Genomic DNA, 23,450 nt, shown 5'->3' with positions numbered 1-23,450 from the left:
ACTTCTGTCTCCCACCCCTAAAGACAATGGCAGTTAATCCATTGTTTGGTCTTGTAATTGCTTGGATTTTCTTGCTTCATTATTCTTTAATTGTTCCCTGTCAGTTGATTATTCTACATGATGAGAAAGCTCCAGATACCAAAGAGTTTGCCGTAACCGCCCATCATGCCTTGGTACACTGGCACCAAAGCAACTCCTTAGAGCAATGCAATGGCAGATCTAGAAAATTTTTACATGAGGGTAGGGCTGTTCGATATCGGATGACGATATAAAAACGTCTATCGTTTCATTTTATGCTATCGTTTGTTTCGTGGTGTCGCAAAATAAACTGTTTACGGCAATATTTTTTTATCCTTTTGATGGTCACTATATTAATTTCTTCTTTCTCTCTTTCTCTTATATTTTATATAACCACACTACCTCTGTTTTATGCGTTGTTGTTAGCAACAACGACGGTAACACCATCGCGTGTCCGCTTGTTTATGTTCCACATAAACCTTTCACAATAAAGCTCAAGATCCTGTTGAGACTTTTCAAAATAAACTTAATCACGTGAAAGAGCAGGTTATTTACAGATGAGAAGTAAAAAAGAGCTGCCCGAGATTCACATAATTTCCAGAAAATGTGACATTTTCATCGGGATGATAGAATTCTTATATCGGGATATGAGATTTTGTTCATATCGCACAGCCCTACATGAGGGGGCAAAGGAGGGGGACGAAGTCTAGGCAGGGTGAAACATAACTCCTCAGTATGTGAAAATCCCCTATATGTAAATGGAGTCAACGAAATATCCACCATAACACTGTAACCTGGGTTGCATTCAGCGGTTGAGAGGAGGCGGCAGAAACACTCAGCAGGACAGTCAAAAACTCACGACCACACTTGTACTGGGAATTCCACAGTGCTTGTCCTTTAATAAACACGCTCTTCACCAACCTTACAAGGCTCGATTGAACGGCTGCTGTCTTATCATACATGAAGCGAGCAGTGTTCATACAATCTGCAACATTACTTTGAGTTAGGGAGGTAAAGATATGAGGTCCATCGCAGTCCATCTGTCCATGTGCAAGCACGTTTCTCTCACACTCAGAGAACAGTGGCACATACATTAACTTAGGTTGTCTTAAAGAGACACCACATAACCGTGACTTTTACAACACTTTAAAACTAACGATTATATCATTATCTCTTCTAAGAAAACAAAGGCAAGGTGATTTTTTACAAGCTTTCAAGTAAAAATCTTTGCTCACACATTTAAAGTACAATATACCTGAAATTAACATGAACTTAAGGCAACTAATGTATATCACATTAATAAATCAGAAATAAATCACACTGTGCACTTATTATTTATAATTAAATTATAACAAATTTTAGTTGTAGTATTAAATCAATGTAGCTGATTCATGTGCAATGATTATTTTTATAATCATTTTCAGTTAAACTAGCAATCTAAATTAATTGAATCTCCGTGGATTAATTGCTTCATCAGCATTACACGTTTTAAAAAAACTGTGAACCTGAGTTCAAGGATACATCCTTGGTTAATTCCGCTTTAGTAACATACCATCCACCTATCCTTTCTCGTCCGCCTATCCTTATCAGGGTCATGGGGAGACTGGAGCCTATCCCAGCTACCACCAAGTGAGAGGCAGGGTGCACCCTGGACAGGTCGCTAGTCTGACACAGGGCTATATTATCTTAAAACTCATACTCATATTCTAATTAATTATGTGAGTTATTTATTACTTAAGTATCACGGTACATGAATCTCAATAAAATAGATTTTTGACATTTTGCATTTTTTGTATGGATTAAACAAACAAGTTGTAACAAGGGAATTGGTAAGTTTTAGTGGCACTGGCAAACAAATGTTGAGACACAAGCTGATTCCTTATTTTTCAGGTCTCTGTGTAAAGTTAGTCAGTTGCTGCTAGAAGCTACACATCCTGTATACAGATATTATCTATTTATTATTTTATTATCAGTTTTCTCATCCGTTGATGGCCAGACAATGTAAATATTTATGTACTTAAGACATAGCTTAACAAATCAAGAAAATTTGAACATTTGGAACATGTACTCATCTAATGTCAGAATATAAAAATTATTTACACCTTTTAAATCGCAGCAGTCTTGATATGACTGAATTTAATTACTTTCTTTTTGCTGGTGTTTTTTAAAGAGACTGAGCTTAACCACCATAAATCATTGTGCACTGGGGCTTTGGTAATTAAAGAAAGCACAGTGATGAACTGTGTTTCTCTTATGCTCTCAAATTCGTCATTGCTACACGTGGGAGTAGTCCAGGGTACACTGAGACACAGAGTACTGTACTATGCAGTACTGTACATGTGACCAACTGGCCTAAATGTGCTTCATATTCATATATGAATAGGTTCTCCCAGTTAATACTCCCATGCTTTTTTGTGTGTTTCTTGTCAGTAGCTCAAAATGACTCAAGTCTCTTTTATACAAGAAACACATTCTTAACATAATTCCTTCACATATACATTTATTAATTCAGTCACTCCCACACTGAAAGTTTAGGTGGCTCTTATACTGTTTGGAGCTCATTTCTAACTTTCACTTGCTGGTTTACTTACTTACTTGTCTTCCTCAAACCCATTTGCCTTTTTTATATTCAGTGTGAAAGCAAACTATTGAGTTTTTATGGTTACTTTATTTAAATAGTCAGTCTTATCCCACTAAACATTGAATGTCGAATAGACACAAAGGTCATGTATATATTGGGTCTGTCGGTCCATGGCCAATGGACAAAGTAGGTCCACAATTTGGACGTCCAACTATGACCCAGCCTGGACGTCAATATGACGTGACTTTACGCAGTGGGATATGACTAATAACTTCCAGTATGACTGCCTACAAAGGCCAATTTCGTAAACAGATCTTAACCACGTAGCTCTTTGCCTCTCATTCACTCCTTAAATATATTATAATGTATTCTGTGAAGGGGAGGAAAAAAAATCACATGACTTGAGTAGAGCAGAAATGTATTTGAGAGCTGCAAGACGTGACATAAAGTAAATCAACACATGGGAGCTCAGAGGCAGCTCATTCTGTTGTGGATATGGCGCCTTGGCCCAGCATCTAGAGGGCCAAAAAGCCAATGGGTATTTAAATAGCTGTGGATCACAGGCTTTGAAACATATCATTCCAGCTGACAATCTGCCAGCTGAAAGACCAGCTGCCCACCGTTTTCATGTCATGTCACAAAGCCGTTCATCTCCGTTCATCTCTTTTATACTCCATGGATCCATGAGGAGCACAGTTAAGAAATTTAAGAAAACTAAAAGTCACCATTTTAGCTGCTATTCTCTAAGGAGACAGAGTTGAAACAGGCTACATGTTTCTAACTGACCTGTCCAGTAATAAATTTACTCTTTGGTCATTTCCATAAATAGTTTGGTGTCCAAAAGGTCTGAATAACTCTCAGTCCATCCAGGTCACCTCATTGTTATTGGTTAACTACATAAAACATGTTTCTTTTTTCCCCTGTTTGGTTTTGAAAGCTTCTCCCCAATGGTAGCAGATGAGTGTAACCCAGATATCCTTACATAATGAACCAAGGAGGCAGTGTGCAAACAGGAAACCCAAATCAACAGACCCATAGAGGGAAATACAGTATATGTGTTATTTGTTTGTGTTTTGTTAATTTCCTCCTTCATTAGTTCTGTTTTGTGCTTAATGGCCTACTGTGCCACTATTTCAACCTGCTAGCAGAGAAGAGAACACCAGTTGTAAACCTCTAATGAGTCCGTATCGGTCCACTTCCACTGCCAGTGTACCTTGGGGCAAACAGCTTTGTCAAATGCATCAACCTCTTGTTCTGTTTGATGTATTTCATCGCCTTCTAAAACATAGAATATTACGGTCAAAACAATATGTCATTACCCAGAAATTTCCCAGAATATGATTAAAATGATTTGAAGAAACTCAATTTCCTAATGTTCCAGTAGGCATGGTTACTAAATTCATAAATACAAGGCATCTTAACAAGCAAAACCTTACCCAAATGATAGGCAGTATGCTCTGTTGCTAAACATTTCCTAGTGTTCAGCTCTTTGTACTGTTTTTGTACAAATGTACAATCCAAACCGTTTCTACTCTTGGTGCTTCAGATTAAAAACTTAAATATACCTATAAGTTCCTCTATTGTAACGGACTTGTAGGTAATCCAATACACTACTCACGTCTTTGTTAGCGATTCTGTTTTTCAATAAAACAAATCAATTTAACAGGATTTGGGAATTTTTGGTTAAATATGACATGCAAGGACTGTCCCACAGTGAGCTGAAAGAACTGAAGGTGACAAACTCTCGACTGTGTATAGTAACACCTCCAAATAGCATATCTGTGAAGTGCAGCATGGCTCAGCAACTTGCAGCCTTTTGTCCCATGATCATCACTTTTATATGTTCAAGTGCATAGTGTGAAGGATGTCATAAGGCCTTGATGCAATCAGATGTAAAACACAATATTTATGAGTATTTTAAGTTCTGAATCAGTCAGATTTGACCCGACAAGACAGGAAGGTTGTTGCCAGTTCTTAATTGTTGCCATTTATTTTGAGTTCTTAAAACATCATCAAACATTAATTTCCAAAAGTGGATATTTTAGGGAGAAAGATGAAATGTGAAATGATGAACATTTTGTTGGTATAAACTATAAATCATGATTTTATTAAATGATTGGACAGGATTGGAGTCAGGATTGGATTCAGGGCAAATATCACACCGAATTGTTTTATTATAGTACTTATTAGTACTATGGCAAGGTAAAGGTATATTTGCTGGGATTAGCCAAAAAAACAAAAGTCTTCTGAAGTTAAAAAAAAAGTGGCTACAGTCTTTTTTTCTGTGACTTTTATTGTGGAAGCCAGTCACTGAAATGCTGAACAATATCTAACCTACAGCATTTGTTTTTCAGTGGAGTATGCAATCAGCTGTGCCCAATGACCCAGCAACGAACTTAAAGACTGAAAAGAGGGGACAAAATATCTTTATGTACCAAATTACTGTATAGTAATTATTGAGAGGAAAATAAATGCCCATGTTATGAACTGATTGCACTGTCTCTCATTAGCTCAGGGGAAAACATACTCATTATAATTGAGGGCTGTCATAAAAGTTGAAATGAGCTCTCCATGTTTGCTTCATTTGATGGTAATGAAAATGCTATAGCTATTGCATGACTGTAGAGGCTCAAATATTGCTAACCAATTCATCTAGCCTCTTGGGAAAACAATGCTTATACAATGACTTTTTATTAAAATTAAAGGCACATATTTCCTTTTTTTGTTCGAAATGTCTAAAGCAATTAATTCAAAATAATAACCTTAAATAGTCCATATTTTAAACAAAGAGCTAGGTTTAAAAAGAAAAAGTCTGATAAAGTACAACTATACACTGTTTTATAGTTCGTTGTCATGATTGCACTTTTAGCAGCAGTTGATGTCTAGCGCTGAAGCTGCTACGTTTACACGGAAAAAGAAAAGACAGAATCTCCTGTCAAGAGACTCCCACATGAAATACTTCAGCCTTTACCACTGCAGGAAAGTTATGACCTAAAGAGGAAAAAAAGAAGAACGGAAGATGAAGTCTTCTCAAGGCATATACATGCACAGACAGAAATTCGATGAAAGGAAAACTTAGATAAAAGGGATGAACCTTTTTTCTCGTTCACTGAAGCAAAAGAATAAAAGAAGTGTTCTCACTGTACATCCGTGTCTCACTCTTGTTCTTTCCTGTTGTTTTTTAAATGTCAGTATAATCCGGCATTGATCTACACATGCATGTGGAAAATTACTCACACCTGCCAACTACATAGTTGATGAAACTTAGAAGGCACGATACATCCTCATTGCCATTAGACATTTGAAGTCTTTTTTCATACTCAGTGCTACTTCTGAGTGTTGAGTTGGCCTTGAAAGTTGTAAGTTTCCTATAGTTTTATCTGCATGCACCACTCACTTTGCTTTATGTAGTGCGTTTCTTTCTTACCTGCTAACTAAGTATTCTTAACTGTGCAAGAAATGCTTTGCAATCTTTAATTTTAATGACTTGGTAAAGACATCCAGTGATGTTATGGTGCTTGGTAGCATTAATAAAATCAGACCTGCTTGCTTTGTCTGTAAAGATCGAAAAAGACGGCCCAGTGTTATTACTGCCACAAAACTTAGGCCATGTCCACACTAATACGTTTTTGTTTTGTAACTTTGTAATTTTGCGTTATTCGCAGCAACAACTCCACCTCATTGTTAGTCCATCCACTCAGTGCTTTTCCTCAACCTTTCGCCGCGATATTTCAATGAGCCGGAAAGTTAGAAAACAGCTGACAGAAATGAGGCAGGTCAAATCGTCTTGCCTTTCACGCATGCACAGTACTGGATCGTAAGCGTTTTCGGCCGTTTCAATGTGGACGCACAACTCTGTGAAAACGACTGAAAGCGATAGTGTGGACGTGGAGCGTTTTCAGACGAAAACGCAGTTTTCAAATTTGTGTGGACGTAGCCTTAGAGAGCCTTAAGATTAAAAATCAAGATTCTAATCATTAGCATGTATAGAGGACATACACACAGGAACTACTTTCACTTTCTTCTCTACAACTTAAATGTAGTCATAAAACAGTAATGGAGATCTTGAGAACCAAGAGTTTGTTTACTTAGCAGCTTTCAACTTTCTACCTCCCACTTTTTCTTTCATTCAGTCTCGTAAAAACTCTCGCCTCAAGGTCACTGCAGTATTTGGGGAGGGTAATGTTAGTTCAGGGTTGTCTGTTGTCAGTGGGGTTCACTTCGGCCACATATACCCACAGGCAGCCATTTCCTCCGGTCCCCCCCTCATTCAGGCAATTTAAAATCTGTATACTCATGGGATCATCAGGCAGCAGCTTGCAGGCCTCAGCAAGGACTATGAAAGGGCTTGAGATTACTGTAACTTACACTGCAGGTGGAGGATGGATGGTAAAAATGTAATCAACGCCTAAGCTTGTTCCTAGTCGCAGTCTATTAGCATGAGCAAGGGCTTAGTAATTATTTTCGTGGACTAAATCCGCCCCGCTAGGACTGAGGGTGTAAGTGCAACTGTATTTATAGTCTCTTTGTGCCATTGAGGATGTGAATATTCTTTGTGCTGTTGCTGTTCTCTATGTGTTACATGATAATTATGTATAGAAATATTCTTGTCAGATAAGTTATAGGCAGCTTATAGCCAATCTCCAAAGCAGGAAAACATACAGTAAAGTACTTATTGAGCACGCCAACATGTCTAATTGTTACCTGTTATTAATTCTGAAAAGTTACCATTACAAATGCAATTTTGCAAATCCAAAGGTATCCAGCTGCCTCACACCTATCTGAGTGTTTCCGTAGAGAAACCTGTGACTATAATGACTTGTTTTTATTAGTAGATTACAGACTTGCTCATTAAATCTCTTTACTTGTGATCAGATAATTAACACTGCTCTTGATAAATTGTGGTCATCATTATTGACTGGCTTCACCTGTAGTTACTGTATATTGTTAGTAGAGTGCCAAAATAAATCTTCCACTCACTTTGCTGCCTTTTTGCAAAAGAGGCATTTGCATTTTCAACATTGTCCCTGCTTAGTAAATCTGACCCCAAATTGGGTCTAAGTTGATCAGGAAATCACAGTGGAAACTGTGATGACAGTTTTGGTGTTTATCCAACCATTTACTCAGGTGGCACCTAAAAAACAAAACACATATCGTTACAGCGACATTATCTCTCACACACACACACACACACACACACACACACACACACACACACACACACACACACACACACACAAATAATAAAAGGAAAACTGTTAACTGAGTCTGCTTGGGATGGAAAATCATCACTAACGTTGTTGCTTATTCAAATACATCCATGTCAAGCAACTTCCTGCAAGGAGTGACTCATTTAAAAGAAAATGAAATCCTACCACTTGTAGACTATGAAGACACTGAATGATCTCTGAGTTTCCAGTCTTACCCAAGGCACAGAATGGATGAAAGTCATGAAAGAAGAGTCAGAGTTATCATAATAAGAGTTGTTCTATTATTTCACTCATGATGATTCAGCTGTTAGCTCTCTGCTGCTTTAAAACGAACTCTCCCAGCAGCTGCTGCCATTGTGAACAATATGCAGCATTCAGTATGAAGCCTTATGAATTCCACACTATCTAACAAAACAACCAAAGTCATTAGTAAAGAATTTGTGTATCCACATTAATATTTCCATCGACACAATAACTGAAAAATCATCAAAACAAACAACCTGCATATCTGAATAAAAAAAGCACCTCTATGCACTTCACTTTGTTAATTGACTAATTAGTACAGATCAAGAATTGTCTCACAACCTTGATTTCAGAAAGAAAATAACAATAAAGCCGTACCTGCTGCTGCACTTTAACGGGGACTCAGCGGGCTTTTTCTAAACACTAATTATTAAAATAAAAGCAGCAAGAAAAGCAATAATGAGAACAATTACTTTCCTACGTTTTTACGTGTTTCGCAACAAAAACAAAGCCAACGGGGAGACGGTTGTTGGACCCGTATACTGAACTTTGCATGTGCCTGTTAGTCATACCGTGGTGGAGGGGGCTGGGTGGTGTTTGGTAAGTGATATAGAGCTGGTGTGCATAATGCTGATGTGCAGTTTGAGAAGCCAGTTCCTGATGACAGGCTTGCAGACAGGCAGGCAGGGACTGAATGCTACTGTACTATTTCTCCTTTACCGCTTCGCCAATAACTTTGGTGTTGCAATGGGTTTCTCATTTAGTAGGTGCCAAGCTGCACAGGCTCTGATAAGACTTCCTGAGCACACACTGATCCACTCTGCTAAATGTATGGTGAGGCAAACTGACAGCTTCCCCGTACTCAGGAAATCTAGAAGCATCATTTTAAATCACTGCAAGTTATGTATTAGCTAAGAAATGTAGGAAGGACTTTAAATGTTAAATCATCGCTTTTTACTGATTTGATACTGGATTATTGCTCACGCTGTCAATAACTTCTCAAGAACAGTCCCATATGGGTTATTAATTCTCAAATCAACAAGATCCGTGGTATGTGATTCATGGTGAGCTGTGACAGCCGACAGCTGATGCTATCAGCTCACTCCTCCAGTCCCTAATCGTATTCAAACAGACAGTGAGGTCTTCATAACTTGACAGCTCACACTCTTACTCTGCTGATCATTCATGCTGCTGTGTTGCTATTGACCCAGGTTGCTGCAAATTCCCTGCACCTCCTGTAACTCCTCCTGCTGCTGTGTCTAGATAGATGCAGAGGGAGCTGCTGCCGAATAATTACTGGTGTTGTGCCACGATTTCATACTGAAGGAGTTTTATTTTAAAATGGGATCCATGGGAGGGTTTCAGGGTGACCAAAAAGAACACAAAGGCTTGTCTCAGATTTGCCAAAAAAACATCTTGATGATTCCCAAACTTTTGGGAAAATAATTTGTGGACTAAAGAGATAAACCTTTTTAGAACGTTTGAGTCCCATTGCATCTTGGATGACACTAACAAAGCATTTCATAAAAAGAGCATCATACAAGTTAAATATGGTGTTGGTAGTGATGGCCTGTGTCCGCCATCAGTTCATATCCTGAAGCTCAAGCAGCTCTGAATGTGTCAAAAAAATACACATATGAATAAATAATCCAGACATAAATCGAAATGAGATGCTTTGACATGACCTTAAATAGGCTGTTCGTTCTCGAAAACCCTCCAATTTGGCTTAATTAAAACAGTTCTGCAAAAAAGACTGGGCCAAAATTCCTCCACAGTGATGTGAAAGCCAGTTTTCACAAATGCCTGATTGAAATTCTTGCTGCCAAGAGTGTCACAACGAGTTATTAGGTTTTGGAGTACTTTTTTGAATATGGCCAAGTAGGTTTTGTACTTACACAAGTTATCTTCATCTAATATTGAGTTTGTTTTAATGATCTGAATCAGCGGTCCCCAACCCCTGGGTCATGGACTGATACCGGTCCTTGAGCTGTTTGGTACCAGGCTGCAAGAGTTGAGGCTCGAGTGACATTTATGGTTTTCAGGGTTTTTAGCGTTATTTTTGAAATCGTTTTTAGCGTTAACTCTGGTTTTACTGGGTCTTTTTCCGTGTGTTATGAATAAATCTTCTTTTTTGGCACCGGTACTGGTTTTATTTTGGTATATTTATCCACGACACCGTAAAGTCCAGTCCATGAAAATGTTGTCAGACATAAAACAGTCTGTAGGTTGGGGACCACTGATCTGAAGCATCTAAGTATGATAGATATAGAAAAAAAAAAAAAAAAACTAAGAAAGCAAGAAGGAAGAAAATATTTTTTTCACAGTATTGGTGACCACAGTGTTGGTCATAAAAAAGAGGAAAAATAGAGTACGTTTAAATTAAAAAATAAATAAATATTAAAAATACTGTTTGATGCTCATTAAAATGGAGAATGTTAAAGGTTTAAGAGTTTAAGTGTAGAACTGCCACAGAAGAAATTCTAGACAGACTACGGAGCTCACACTAAGCCGATTTAAACAGCTGCCAACAGCGATTATGCAATATGAGACTCTCCTATGACTTGTGTCACCCCCTCTGAGATTGGCTCTGCTCTTGTAGACCTTTCTGCCCTCAGGAGCAAAGAGTGTCCATCATACCCGTAATTATCTGGAAGGGAGGTCCATCACTATTGCATATTAGCAGCACACAGACGGCATGGCAGTAAATAATCCCATCATTTCACCCAGAGGAGGTCAGGCAGACATAAATTTAACACAGAGCAGTTTTACATCCTGGAGGGCATTGTAGGGAGGTTTCATCATCAGAAGGATTGATGTCTTGGATTTCCCCTCCCTCCCTCCCGCTGCCTTTCAGCCAAAGCCAAGAACTCATCCAATGAGTACAGGAGTAATTTTTTGGTTTCTTTGATTAATGTACATCTGAATTGCACTCAGTTTTAGGACTGCTTTGGACCATTTTAATTTCTCAACTGGAATTCTACACAAAATGTTTTGTCAAGCAACTCTTGACAGCAGACCAGCAATGACTCAGTTCTTATGCCTGAGATGCTCAGCACTTAAGAATTGTATAAGCTTTCATGGCATTTATGGGCTCAATTTGTATTTCAAGAGTTTTCTTCTTTTTATAAAATGAAGACAGCAAGAAAGCTTGATTCTTCTAATTGTAATTCCTTCAAACGTGATATACTGTTGTATTGTGTTTGTGTAATTACAAGCAAAGTGCTTCTACAAAGCTTTTGAAATACTTAAGTAATTGAAAATTAAGAGAAAAATGCAGAAGACCAACAAATGCAGTTGCAAAATATATAGTGACTTTTCTGAGAAAGTCATTGAGTTTCCTTAGGAAACCTACACAATGAAAAGCATTGTACTGAAACGTTGTACTGAAATGCAGTACTGTACAAAAGTCTTGAAATGAGCCACACCTTATTTCTTTATTTTGCATTTAAGGTGCCAGATTGGGTTTTGTTTGTTTGTTTTAAGTGCTTTTGAGCAATAGTTCTCCAGGCTCTCTCAAGTTTTTCTTTGGACTCTGACTGCCTTTTCACAAATTTTCAGTCCAGTCCTTGTACATGATCATTTTCAGAACAATGTTTAGTTTATTTTAGTTTCCTTGTTCTTAGCAAAGGACCAGTTTTAAACTGTATCTTTAGTCACTTTGTTACTAGCAGCTTCTCTTAAAAAACTGAACAAAAAAAACCCCAACATTTTTATCCTAATTTCTTTAATTGAATCGATGAAAAATGCCAACGTTTGACGGGGATAAAATAGTTGAAAAACACATTTTTCCACCACTGTCCACAAGGTGTATAGAGTGTCATTTAAAAAATGAGGAAGCTGGAAGTGGGCAACGAAACAGGAAGAGATGCAGCTGGCCATATGACTTGGTCTGTCTGGTGGAACCTCATCAGAAATGGTCTAAGTTGAAGCGTGACTGCCACCACAACATTTTTAAGAAAGGAAAACAACAATACAACAACTGGACCGGAAATCAGTGACAACAAGTTTTATGGAGGGATTAATCCAAATTTGAGGTTTTTTGGTTCAAATATTCAATATGTACGGCGGAGGTCAGAAAAGAGGTACAACAGTATCTACAGTATCATCATATCAGTATCTACTGTAAAACACAGTGGAGGCCATGTCATGGATTGGTGCTGAATTTCAGCCTTTGGCGTTGGGATCTTGTCAAAACTAATGGAAATATAAATCCTGAAAACTATTCAGATTTTGATCCATCTACAACACTGGAAAATATATGATTGGGAACAGCTTCATATTTCACTATGTCGAGGATTTCAAACACACTGCCAGAGCAGTAATAGCATGCTTGGATAGAAAGAGACACTGTGGGACACTGTCATTCATGGATTGGCCTCCCCAGAGCCCAGACCTGAACATCTTACGAATCATCTTAAGAGAGCAGAACTAAAGGCAGCTAACATCCAACAAGGAGCTCTGAATGTCCTTCATGAAGTCTGAAGAACTATTCCTGAAGACTATTTAATGAAACTAAAGGACAGCTTGCCTATGAGAATTTAGGCTGTGTTAAAGAATAAAGGTGATGATGGCTGTGGTCATATTGACGTTCCAGTTTCTTCTTACTGTATTTCCATGTTTCCATATTTCAGTAAATCATTGAACCTATTTCCAATTTTCCTTACAAAAGGAAATAAGTGGTGACTCAAGATTTCTTTTAACAATACTGTATTTTGTTACACTCTCTTGCTGCCCCCTTCCATCACATTTTTTTTGTGCCTTTTAGAGTTATCACATCTTTAAATATCCATGACATTTTGTCCTCTAATGCAGCGCTTTCAAATTCCCTTTTGAAAGAGAATTTCTTCCTTGGCTCTTTGTCTCTCTGTTTGTTTTCCCCTGCTTGACATTTATAAAGTAAGCGCTTGGAGGATGCTGTGAACAGTAGAGAGTAGCTCCGTCTCCGGGACATTGAGCGTCCATGGTGCGAGCAGCTTCGGATCACTCACTTAAGCAGCTAACATTTCAAATGGACAATAAAGAGAGTCCTGGTCCCTCTAGAACAATAAAACAGTGTTAGAGTCAGGGGTGGATGCACTGTAATACAGACAGATATTTCTCTGCCACAGCTGCAGCTGCTGTGCTCAGCAGAAGGGGAAAGGCTGAATCAAAGGACGCTCACTACACCAAAGAAAGGGAGCACGATTCACTCCAGCATTCAAGTTTACTTCAGGTGTAACATTAATTTTCTCTCCATGTATCAAAGGTGTATTTATACAGGGAGTGCAGAATTATTAGGCAAATGAGTATTTTGTCCACATCCTCCTCTTCATGCATGTTGTCTTACTCCAAGCTGTATAGGCTCGAAAGCCTACTACCAATTAAGCATATTAGGTGATGTGCATCTCTGTAATGAGAAGGGGTGTGGTCTAATGACATCAACACCCTATATCAGGTGTGCATAATTATTAGGCAACGTCCTTTCCTTTGGCAAAATGGGTCAAAAGAAGGACTTGACAGGCTCAGAAAAGTCAAAAATAGTGAGATATCTTGCAGAGGGATGCAGCAGTCTCAAAATTGCAAAGCTTCTGAAGCGTGATCATTGAACAATCAAGCGTTTCATTCAAAATAGTCAACAGGGTCGCAAGAAGCGTGTGGAAAAACCAAGGCGCAAAATAACTGCCCATGAACTGAGAAAAGTCAAGCGTGCAGCTGCCAAGATGCCACTTGCCACCAGTTTGGCCATATTTCAGAGCTGCAACATCTCTGGAGTGCCCAAGAGCACAAGGTGTGCAATACTCAGAGACATGGCCAAGGTAAGAAAGGCTGAAAGACGACCACCACTGAACAAGACACACAAGCTGAAATGTCAAGACTGGGCCAAGAAATATCTCAAGACCGGTTTTTCTAAGGTTTTATGGACTGATGAAATGAGAGTGAGTATTGATGGGCCAGATGGATGGGCCCGTGGCTGGATTGGTAAAGGGCAGAGAGCTCCAGTCCGACTCAGACGCCAGCAAGGTGGAGGTGGAGTACTGGTTTGGGCTGGTATCATCAAAGATGAGCTTGTGGGGCCTTTTCGGGTTGAGGATGGAGTCAAGCTCAACTCCCAGTCCTACTGCCAGTTTCTGGAAGACACCTTCTTCAAGCAGTGGTACAGGAAGAAGTCTGCATCCTTCAAGAAAAACATGATTTTCATGCAGGACAATGCTCCATCACACGCATCCAAGTACTCCACAGCGTGGCTGGCAAGAAAGGGTATAAAAGAAGAAAAACTAATGACATGGCCTCCTTGTTCACCTGATCTGAACCCCATTGAGAACCTGTGGTCCATCATCAAATATGAGATTTACAAGGAGGGAAAACAGTACACCTCTCTGAACAGTGTCTGGGAGGCTGTGGTTGCTGCTGCACGCAATGTTGATGGTGAACAGATCAAAACACTGACAGAATCCATGGATGGCAGGCTTTTGAGTGTCCTTGCAAAGAAAGGTGGCTATATTGGTCGCTGATTTGTTTTTGTTTTGTTTTTGAATGTCAGAAATTTATATTTGTGAATGTGGAGATGTTATATTGGTTTCACTGGTAAAAATAAATAATTGAAATGGGTATATATTTGTTTTTTGTTAAGTTGCCTAATAATTGTGCACAGTAATAGTCACCTGCACACACAGATATCCCCCTAAAATAGCTAAAACTAAAAACAAACAAAAAACTACTTCCAAAAACATTCAGCTTTGATATTAATGAGTTTTTTGAGTTCATTGAGAACATGGTTGTTGTTCAATAATAAAATTATTCCTCAAAAATACAACTTGCCTAATAATTCTGCACTCCCTGTAGTGGGAAAGAGCTCATTAGTTCTTTAAAATAATCAGAATTTAATTATCATCTTTCAGTTAAGAAGCACTGGCACAAAATCTAATATAACACTCAATCTTTTTAACATGTGCAGCAGCAGAAATAACATTGTTTAATACTTTTGTTTCTCCCTGTATATGCACTCAGGGGACCACAGTAAGTCTGAGCAAAGATAGGATTGTTCTTACTGTATATGACAAGATGTAAATCAGCATGGTGGGGGATGTGTGTGTTAATTTATTTCTGTCCTTCCAGCACAGGGATAAGAATGACAGTTAGGTGATGATCCCTCATGTCTGAGCCATCTCACGCCTCATTCCCCTTGAAGGAATAACATTGAACAGGGATTTACCCAAGACCTTGACTTGACTGCCTGCATGCAGAGAAGAGTGTGCATTGTCTTTCTTTTTTTGTACAGCTGTGCGAGTCTTTGGTTTGTAATAAGTAGGAGGGTCACCAGCCTTAAGGGTGTGCGTGTGTTTCTCTGGCTTCATCTTTGCCAGTTTTATGTGCGACGCATGACGCGGTCCTTCCAGAAATAAACAGGAGATAACTGAGATTTATTGGTTTGATTATTTTCTATAACTTACTGTTTTTCAAACTGACCTCTTCCACCAAGCGTGACTGCTTGATAGATGTGCTTGATTAACAGAATTGAGTACTACAAATTAGAGGCCACAGTAACCTCAAGTTCCAGTTTCATAACTTCATATGTTATCACTAGCTCCGGTACGCAATTCATCAAAGCAGGAATGACCCCCAAACTGTTGTTCCAACAAGCTCCAAATTATCTTTTAAATTTTTTTTTTATGATGCACTGGACATCAAGAGCCACAAGAGCAAACATTCCCAAATGTATACTCAAGCTTGACTGAGGTTTATTTACTACCATGTTTAGTCATGTGTTGCGGTCATTCATCCTTAATCAGTTTTCAGGTTCAGGTATTATATTATGTTATGTTAAGCTTTTTTCTGTTTTTCTTCACTAAACAAAAAAGAAAGCCTTTCTCTTTCTCTTGCGGAAGAGACTTCATTGACAACAGAAACCTTCATTTTGTATTCATACAAATAGAAATATGCTCTTCTTTAATATGCACCTTAACACTGCAGAACACTGTGCTTTTCCTGCAGCCCAGTCGAACCTGTGTTAACTTTGCTGCAGTGACTGCTGGGCTAACAAATGTAGACATGCTTTGGCAGTGCTATGCCCTGCTGTGGGTTTGACATCAAAAGGAGACGCTGGGAATAAACTTCTGAGTCTATTAAGCCCATCATGTCCCTTAATTTTGCATTTGTTAGCATTCGTGGCTGTTGAGTTGTCGGAGGACATTAGGCGGTGAGATCCATCTCTATATACTCTCAGAGGGGGATCTCCTGCTCTGCAATAACTGGGGATGGATGTCATATTCAGATTTAGTTATATAAAAATTTTAAAACATTTTTTACTGTGCTTCTGACTTGCAAGTAGCCCTTACTTGACCTTACCTTCTCATAGCATACTGCCAACAGATAAAGTCACGTGATACACAACCAAAGGAGGGTCACAAAAATAGCAAAATAACAACATGATCTTATTTTTTGTCTGTTCTTTACTCCAAACGTTTCTCACAGCAGACGAATAAACACAGGTTGCATGATTTCTTTGTGGTTTCTAAGTTTTTGTTGCACATCATCATTAAACAGAACCTTGCTGAGAATTAAAAAAGGCCTGGTTTAAAGCATGAGCTTTAATCCCTTAGAAAAGCAGTACAAGAAGCTTGAGAGGGTCTAAATGGGAATGTGTACCTATTGTTTTCACTTGGATTCAAGGATTACTTGTAATTAGTTGGACCCCTGCACAGAAAAGCTGTCAGACAAATTATGCAAACAAAAAACGAATATTTTTTTAAATGAGTGAACACTCAAGGACACATGTACGGATGTACGAACAGACACATTATCTGTCCCATTTGCCTTCCTTTCCTCTCCTCCCACTCGGAAACACGCAAACACATTAAATCCAATTTGAAGCTACAATCCAAAGGCTTCGGCTTGTGCAATTGAGGTTAATCAAATGTCTTTTTTTCCCCCCCATATTTGTGTTCGTTCTTCTAGGCAATGCATGCACCATGTCAGAGTACAACAAGCTGAAGAGCATGCTGCTGGATATGCAACCAAAAGCGCTTAAGGCTGGGGAGCAAAATCAGAAGAGAGACATGGAGGAGAAGAGAGCGCTGGTGGACACCATGTTTAAATACCTGGATGCGAACCAGGATGGCCGACTGATCAGTGATGAACTGGAAAAGGTGAGTGTCAAATGAATCAACACAGCTGTGTGAAAGAAGAGATAAATGGCTGGGAGTGTTTTGTTTGCCATAAGTGTTTGTAACAGTTTTTGTTTGTGGACTTGTCTCCAACAAGTATTTCCAGTTTAAATGTATCACTGTGCAAATTTACAAAAAGAAAAAGAAAATGCTGGCAGATTTTTTTAAATAACGTTTGTTTTTTTTTAAAATTCTATTAAATTATATATAATGTGATCCTTTAAATAGAAGCCTGTATTGCTTACAGTGGGTAATTAGTCAACCACATTTTTATCTTCATCTACACCAATGATCAAGACAGTGTGATCAAGTTATAAGTGAGAGTGGCTGGAACATTTAGTCATCTTGCTTAACAATAAGAAAAGCTGTCTTCCCACCCGGGGCTGATGGGAAAAATTTGGCATTGATATTTGACTCAATTAAATTACCGTGAGTGTCATCTGGTATCTTGAATTGGGCATCAGAGATGTGTGTTAATTAGACTCCACCTAGCCAGTTCTATGATATCAGTGACTGCCATTGTGCCAATATGCAGTAAACCATGTTAGCCATAGTTGACATCAGACTGGAGCAGGAACAGATGTTTATATGTGCATTTTAAATTTGCTGTTGCTCTTTATTATTATATGGGCATCCAAAGACAAAGGTTGCATGATGCCAAAGGAATATAAACTCAGTACAGGTTAAAATGAATTCTCAAAAGTGCTTCAGCTCTTTCCAAGCTCTTTAGACTTCAGTAATTATTCTCATGTTATCTCACTGTGGCTTTATATTGCAACCAGAGTGTTGTCCAAGTTTAGAATTTCAGTGACTTCTGCCTTTTGTGACAGATCTGTATTGAGGGAATTATTAATGCTGATATATGTCCACATGAAATCTTTAGATTGGACACTCACATCCTGAGGAATTCATAAATTCAGTTTCGCAGAGATAATGCTTTTAAGAATCAAAGATGAATCCCAGTCATCCCTCCAGACTGTCTCCAGTTTTGGATCTGTCTATTGTCACAGATGGTCTTGGAGGGTAAAATCCTGTCCTTAGGTTTGAAATATTTAATTCAAATGCCTAAGGACAGAGTTATCTGTGACAGGAAAAACATGGCTGCAGTCAGCTGCAGGCTGGCTCATGAAAAAAAAAAAAGTTTGGTATATCCATTATTATGCCATGTGACATGTCCAGAACCATATAAAATCAGCTGGAGATAAATGCTAAGCTGGAATAGCTTGGAATGGCAGTTTACTTTTTTCCATTAGATCTTGACCTAAAAACATATTTTACAGGAAATTTATTATTATTATTATTATTATTATTGTATCGAACTGTACCTTGATATATTAAAGCAAATATTGACTTGCTCTTCTCTTACAAGGGTCTCAGCTCACAGATTTTAGAAAAATAAAGCCAAAATAACTAAATAAATAAATAGAATAACCACATAAGGATTCAATTTCCAGAATTTACTGTCCAGGCGTTTTTGTTGTTGCTGTTATAATAAATTCTAAGCACATAAATATTGGCACTAACTAAAAAGATTAGGTGAGGTGTCCTACATAAATGCTACATAAGCAGTCTAGCTTTCTAGCATGGGCCAGCATCTGATAAATATAGAGTTACACTGAGAAGCATTTTTATTCTCTTATTTCTAGAGAAGAAACAACTTTTACAGAATAAGCGAGGCTGAGTTTTTTGTTTAACTTCCTAAAAACTGCTAAACATCACCCACTCAAAGATGGTTCCCCTGAGAGTGAAGTACTGCTACTACTGCAAAAGAGGACTCATAAATGACAGCGAATGGATGTGAGAGTGGTGAGTCTTCCCAGGGGAACATCTTTGAATTAACTCAGGTGCAGCATGCAAGAGTAGCAGGACCAGATACTCTTAAAAAGGAAAGGCAATCAGTATAGCACTAACATGACGGATTACATATTTAATCCACTACCTTTAATGAGAATGGAAGTACACTCAGGAGTTGTGAGTCTGATTCTCTTGTATATAGTACATTTGGTATTTAATTATGATGAGAGACAGCTGAACAGTGCTGTTTTTGTTTTCTTTTTAAATATGGAAAAAGTGGCAATTTCTCTCCTCATAGCACAGCAAAGTCAAAATAAAATCTTCATTAAAAAAGGCTCTATTAGAGGTTTAATCACTAATATATCACTTTTATAAAAGTAATAACCAGTGAATGTAAAAAGTATTGTTTTAATTAAATAGAGGATTCTGTGATTTTCCCCTTCAGTATTTGAAACTAGGCTATTAAAGTGATACAGAAAAGTTCAATTTGTACAGTATCTTTCCTTCTGAGTATGAATAATGTGGTTCTTTCTTACTACACATAGCTTAGGATCATAAAAAGATGGAGGCAAGAGAGAAACAATAAATAAAGCCTATAATAAGATATAGGACTATGGCACCTGTGTATAGATGTTTCCTTTTGATGACTGAATGGATGTATTCTGTGTTGTGTGTGTGTATATGTGTTAGATCTCCATGAAAGAGCACCTGGAGGACAGCCTGCTGGAGTGCACCATGCAAGACCTGCTACGCTATGACGACTACAACAACGATGGCCATCTCAGCCTCCACGAGTTCTACACAGCTTTCCGTAAATATTTTTCTATCCTTTTTTTTCCCCTTACAAAAAATGCACAGTTAATCTGTTAAAATATGTACGTATAATACTAACATATAGCGACATAAGCCATTTATTTGTTAAAAAAGATGGCACAAAAAATATGTGTAAGGTACGGGTGACGTACTTACTGTTGGTACATTTTAGAATTTCACAACATCACAATTCAATCAGCCTCTCCACAGCAGTTCTGAGGATAAAAGATTTCCTGGAACAGATAAATTGATAATTGCATCTGGAATCATCTGGAAGAGCTATAATAGCCTTTGGGGTTTAGGCTGAGTGGCAGCTGAGAGCATGCAGGTTCCACTTTATTAGGACCAAAAATCACAACTCCGTCACTAATGTTGCTATAGCACCGGCATGAAAATTGCTAGACACAGAGGCAACCTGCTGCAAATCTTGTTCTCAAACTCGCTATCTAATTTGATCATTGTCTTATCTTGCGTGTAAGTTCAAACTGTATTGAACTATGCTGCAAAATGGTAATAAAGTTGATGAATCCAGCAGCTAGTTATGGCAGGTGGCCATTTCCAAAGCTTTACCTTTGGCTTGTGCGGGTCCATTAAGCTCCACCATTAATTTAGCCCCTTAATGACTGGTTTAAGTGGAAGTCATCCTGCTATTATTTGGTTACAGTCCTTTCACCTTCCAGATGGGCAGTGAAAAGCCATTGCATGGTATTTATCTACCTACAGGTTTGCCTGCAGCATTTTAGGCCAGGTTAGTCAATGCATTTTATGTTTGACAAGCGGCTGAAGAAGTGGGCAGGGACCAATAACACAAGCTATTGATCAGATGACACTCAAGGTTAAGTGTTGGGCTGCAGAAAGGCAACACCGAGGGGGAGCAATTATGTTTGAGTGGCACATCTGGTGTTCTGGATAATGTTGATGGTGTTAAATTGTGTGTGTTTGCATGTTTGTGTATGCGTGTGTTTCTGCGATGCAGTCCGAGGTCTCATTAGTGTGGGTAGTGTGGGAAACCAAAAAGCCAGGAATCACAGGTGTGTTTAACAGGGTGGGCATTTACAATATGGACGCAAGTTTGGAAAAATGAAAAATTAACCTAAATGATGTGAGAAGGATTTTTTCCCCGCATTGATTTTCTTCCATGCAGCCAAATGCTTGATCTCAGGGCGAACATTTTAAATACAAGCCTTAGTCATGTTTTGGGGATCATATACCTCAAAGCACTAGGTTAGAAGGCATATTCAGGAGTCTTTCTTTGGTTTTCATGGTTCTCTCTGTTGGTGCTTTTCTTCTATTTTGTAGCTTTGATGTAAAAATCACAACCCTTTGGCCATTTTCCAAGAAGCCAACTCGAGCTTCACTATTATTCCCACAGTCTCTGAACTTGTTCTGTTATGAAACACAGTGTGTTTTTCTATTATTTTTATTATTTTGCCCCTCCATGTTGCCTTTGCCTTATTTAATGTATAAACCAAGCAAGTAAACCACCATTCAAAGCTCTGTCCTGCTGTCAGATATTTTTTTTTTCCACCACAAATTGAATAGAGGGCAATATGTGCTTTGCTAATACTCCTTAGATGATTACATTCTTATTGATTTTACCCTTGTACTCGACCTTTTTACAATCCCAGCAAGGTTCTTTGTGACCTATTTTTTACTTTTCTTAACTGTCATTGCGTCCTGTGTTAAGTGGATCCCACTTAAACACCTCCAAGGGCATAGATTTAGAATTAAAATCAAAGAATAACACTGATTAGATTTACTGATGCGTTGTCAGAAATGAGAAGCAGCAATCACATCTATATTTGTATCATAGATAGTGCTCTTATCCAAACAGCACAAACATGGTGCAAAACCTACTGAGGTGCATCATATGAAAAGGCAGCAAAAGATACAAACCAAGAACTCAGGTAGGCAGAAAACGCAATTAGGGACAACCGCACTTTCCAGTATTTCCAGTATTTCCAGTGGTTGTCACCTGCACAGATTTAACATAGGTCATTTAACAGTTTTGAATACAAAAATGATGAATAGCTTATATTTTGCCCCAAATAAGCAGTCAGCCTGCGACATTTGTGGATTTTTGGTCTTTGGTCTGTTGAGATAGACACTGCGACTGATCAGCAGTTTCTTGTAAACCAGGTGTTTAATCATTCACGAACATACTACAGTTGACTATTTATTAATTTTACATTAATGCTGAACCACAATAACTCAGTTTGATTCGTAAAGTTAGCAAAGATAGATAAACGAAAAATGTTTTTTGTATCTGCAAGTTGTGAAATTTTAAGAGCAAGCAGTGAAATCCAAAACTAGATATATATTAAAACATACCGAAGTGAAAGTGGTCTGTCTCATAAGCACTTCATCTTTGAATCTATCCTGTAATTTACTGCATTGTGTGGAAGCTAGCTTTACTCTGTGTCACTAGAATCTGCAGTTTTTGTCTTCTTGATTATTGTGTCCATGTCCCGTTAATTTCAGTTGCCTGTGCATGGACATTTGACAGAACAATGTCCAGCGCTGGTCAAGATACCCATTGCTTTTCTCTGAAATCACTTACAATTTGCATATTATTACTCATGGTACCTTCAAACACATTTTGAAGGTACCAAAAAAAAAAAAGTTAAGTAACCAAATAGCTAGAGGTATATCGTTATAGAAGGAACCTCTAATGTGTTTAATAAAAAGAAATGCTTTAAAAAATATAAGATTGATGTTTTTGCCATTTTATGGTAAAAAGCTACTCAAGTTGGTATTTCAGTGCAAAGTTGTTGTTGTTGTTTTCTCTTTTATTGCTTATTTTGCAGTTCACACCATTAATTCAGAGGTTTTGCTCAGAAGAGCCAGAAAAAGAATGACCTCTTGTTCTGCTTTACTGAATAATCAACATTCTCTTTCCCATAGAGCATATTGCGGGACAGAGATAACAGCATAATGGCTTTAAATTAGCTCTGTAGCCTCCTAATGGTTTAGGGTTTCAACAGGGTTCTGTTTCCCAACATTTATTACAGTGTCAACATTCTGTAGGAGTCGGTTGCTTGTACACGTGACCTTTGTGTCCAAATTAAAACCACTGTAATTACACAATAATAAATGTGCAGGAACGTGCCTCGTGGACTGTGTCAGTGATGCGCGTGCCAAGGTGATTCACATTACCTAAATGTTCGGTAAAAGACAACACAGTGCATTAGAATTGAAACTGCTAAGTGAGCAGGCTTATTGAGAGATATCTGTAGCCTGCAGATGTAATATATGTGGACGCACAAGGTCAGAGCTCCTGTGAGGATACATGTGTAGTATATAGAGCTGCCCTGGGGTGAGACGTGGACTGCATGCGCATTATGGCGAGTAACCTTTTGCAAATGTGGAGACTGGGATATCTATGCTGCAATTTTAATTGTGCCATTTCAAGCTATTGTGGTTTTCAGTATAGGTTATGTCGTACATGGAGTCAGTAAACTGCATGCTTTTTAACTGAAAGGTAGAACACACTAGTGTGATATGATAACGTGTGGATTCTCTACGTTCCTATTCATTTTAGAAATTTACAATATAGTGCAACCTTTGTGAATTGCGTAATAATAATTATTAATAATAAATATATCTAGTATTTTTTCATCAAAGGCTGTGTTATTTAAAGCTGAAACT

At 38.2% G+C, this 23,450-nt stretch overlaps 1 protein-coding gene across 3 annotated transcripts in view; it reads left to right on the top strand.

Annotated features, from left to right (window-relative positions):
- The window catches only part of fstl4 (follistatin-like 4), a 225,043-nt gene that overhangs the window by 130,986 nt on the left and 70,607 nt on the right, over positions 1-23,450 (top strand). For all 3 annotated transcript variants that reach the window (XM_004561753.4, XM_012922011.3, XM_012922010.3), the window contains 2 exons: positions 16,987-17,177; positions 19,680-19,800. In XM_004561753.4, coding sequence (XP_004561810.1) covers positions 16,987-17,177; positions 19,680-19,800 — 312 coding nt within the window. The remainder of the gene's footprint in view (positions 1-16,986; positions 17,178-19,679; positions 19,801-23,450) is intronic.

Source organism: Maylandia zebra, linkage group LG10 (assembly GCF_041146795.1).
Source record: "Maylandia zebra isolate NMK-2024a linkage group LG10, Mzebra_GT3a, whole genome shotgun sequence".
Classification (NCBI taxonomy): domain Eukaryota; kingdom Metazoa; phylum Chordata; class Actinopteri; order Cichliformes; family Cichlidae; genus Maylandia; species Maylandia zebra.
Note: the sequence above shows the minus strand (reverse complement) of the source record. Positions and strands in the feature narration are given on the sequence as shown.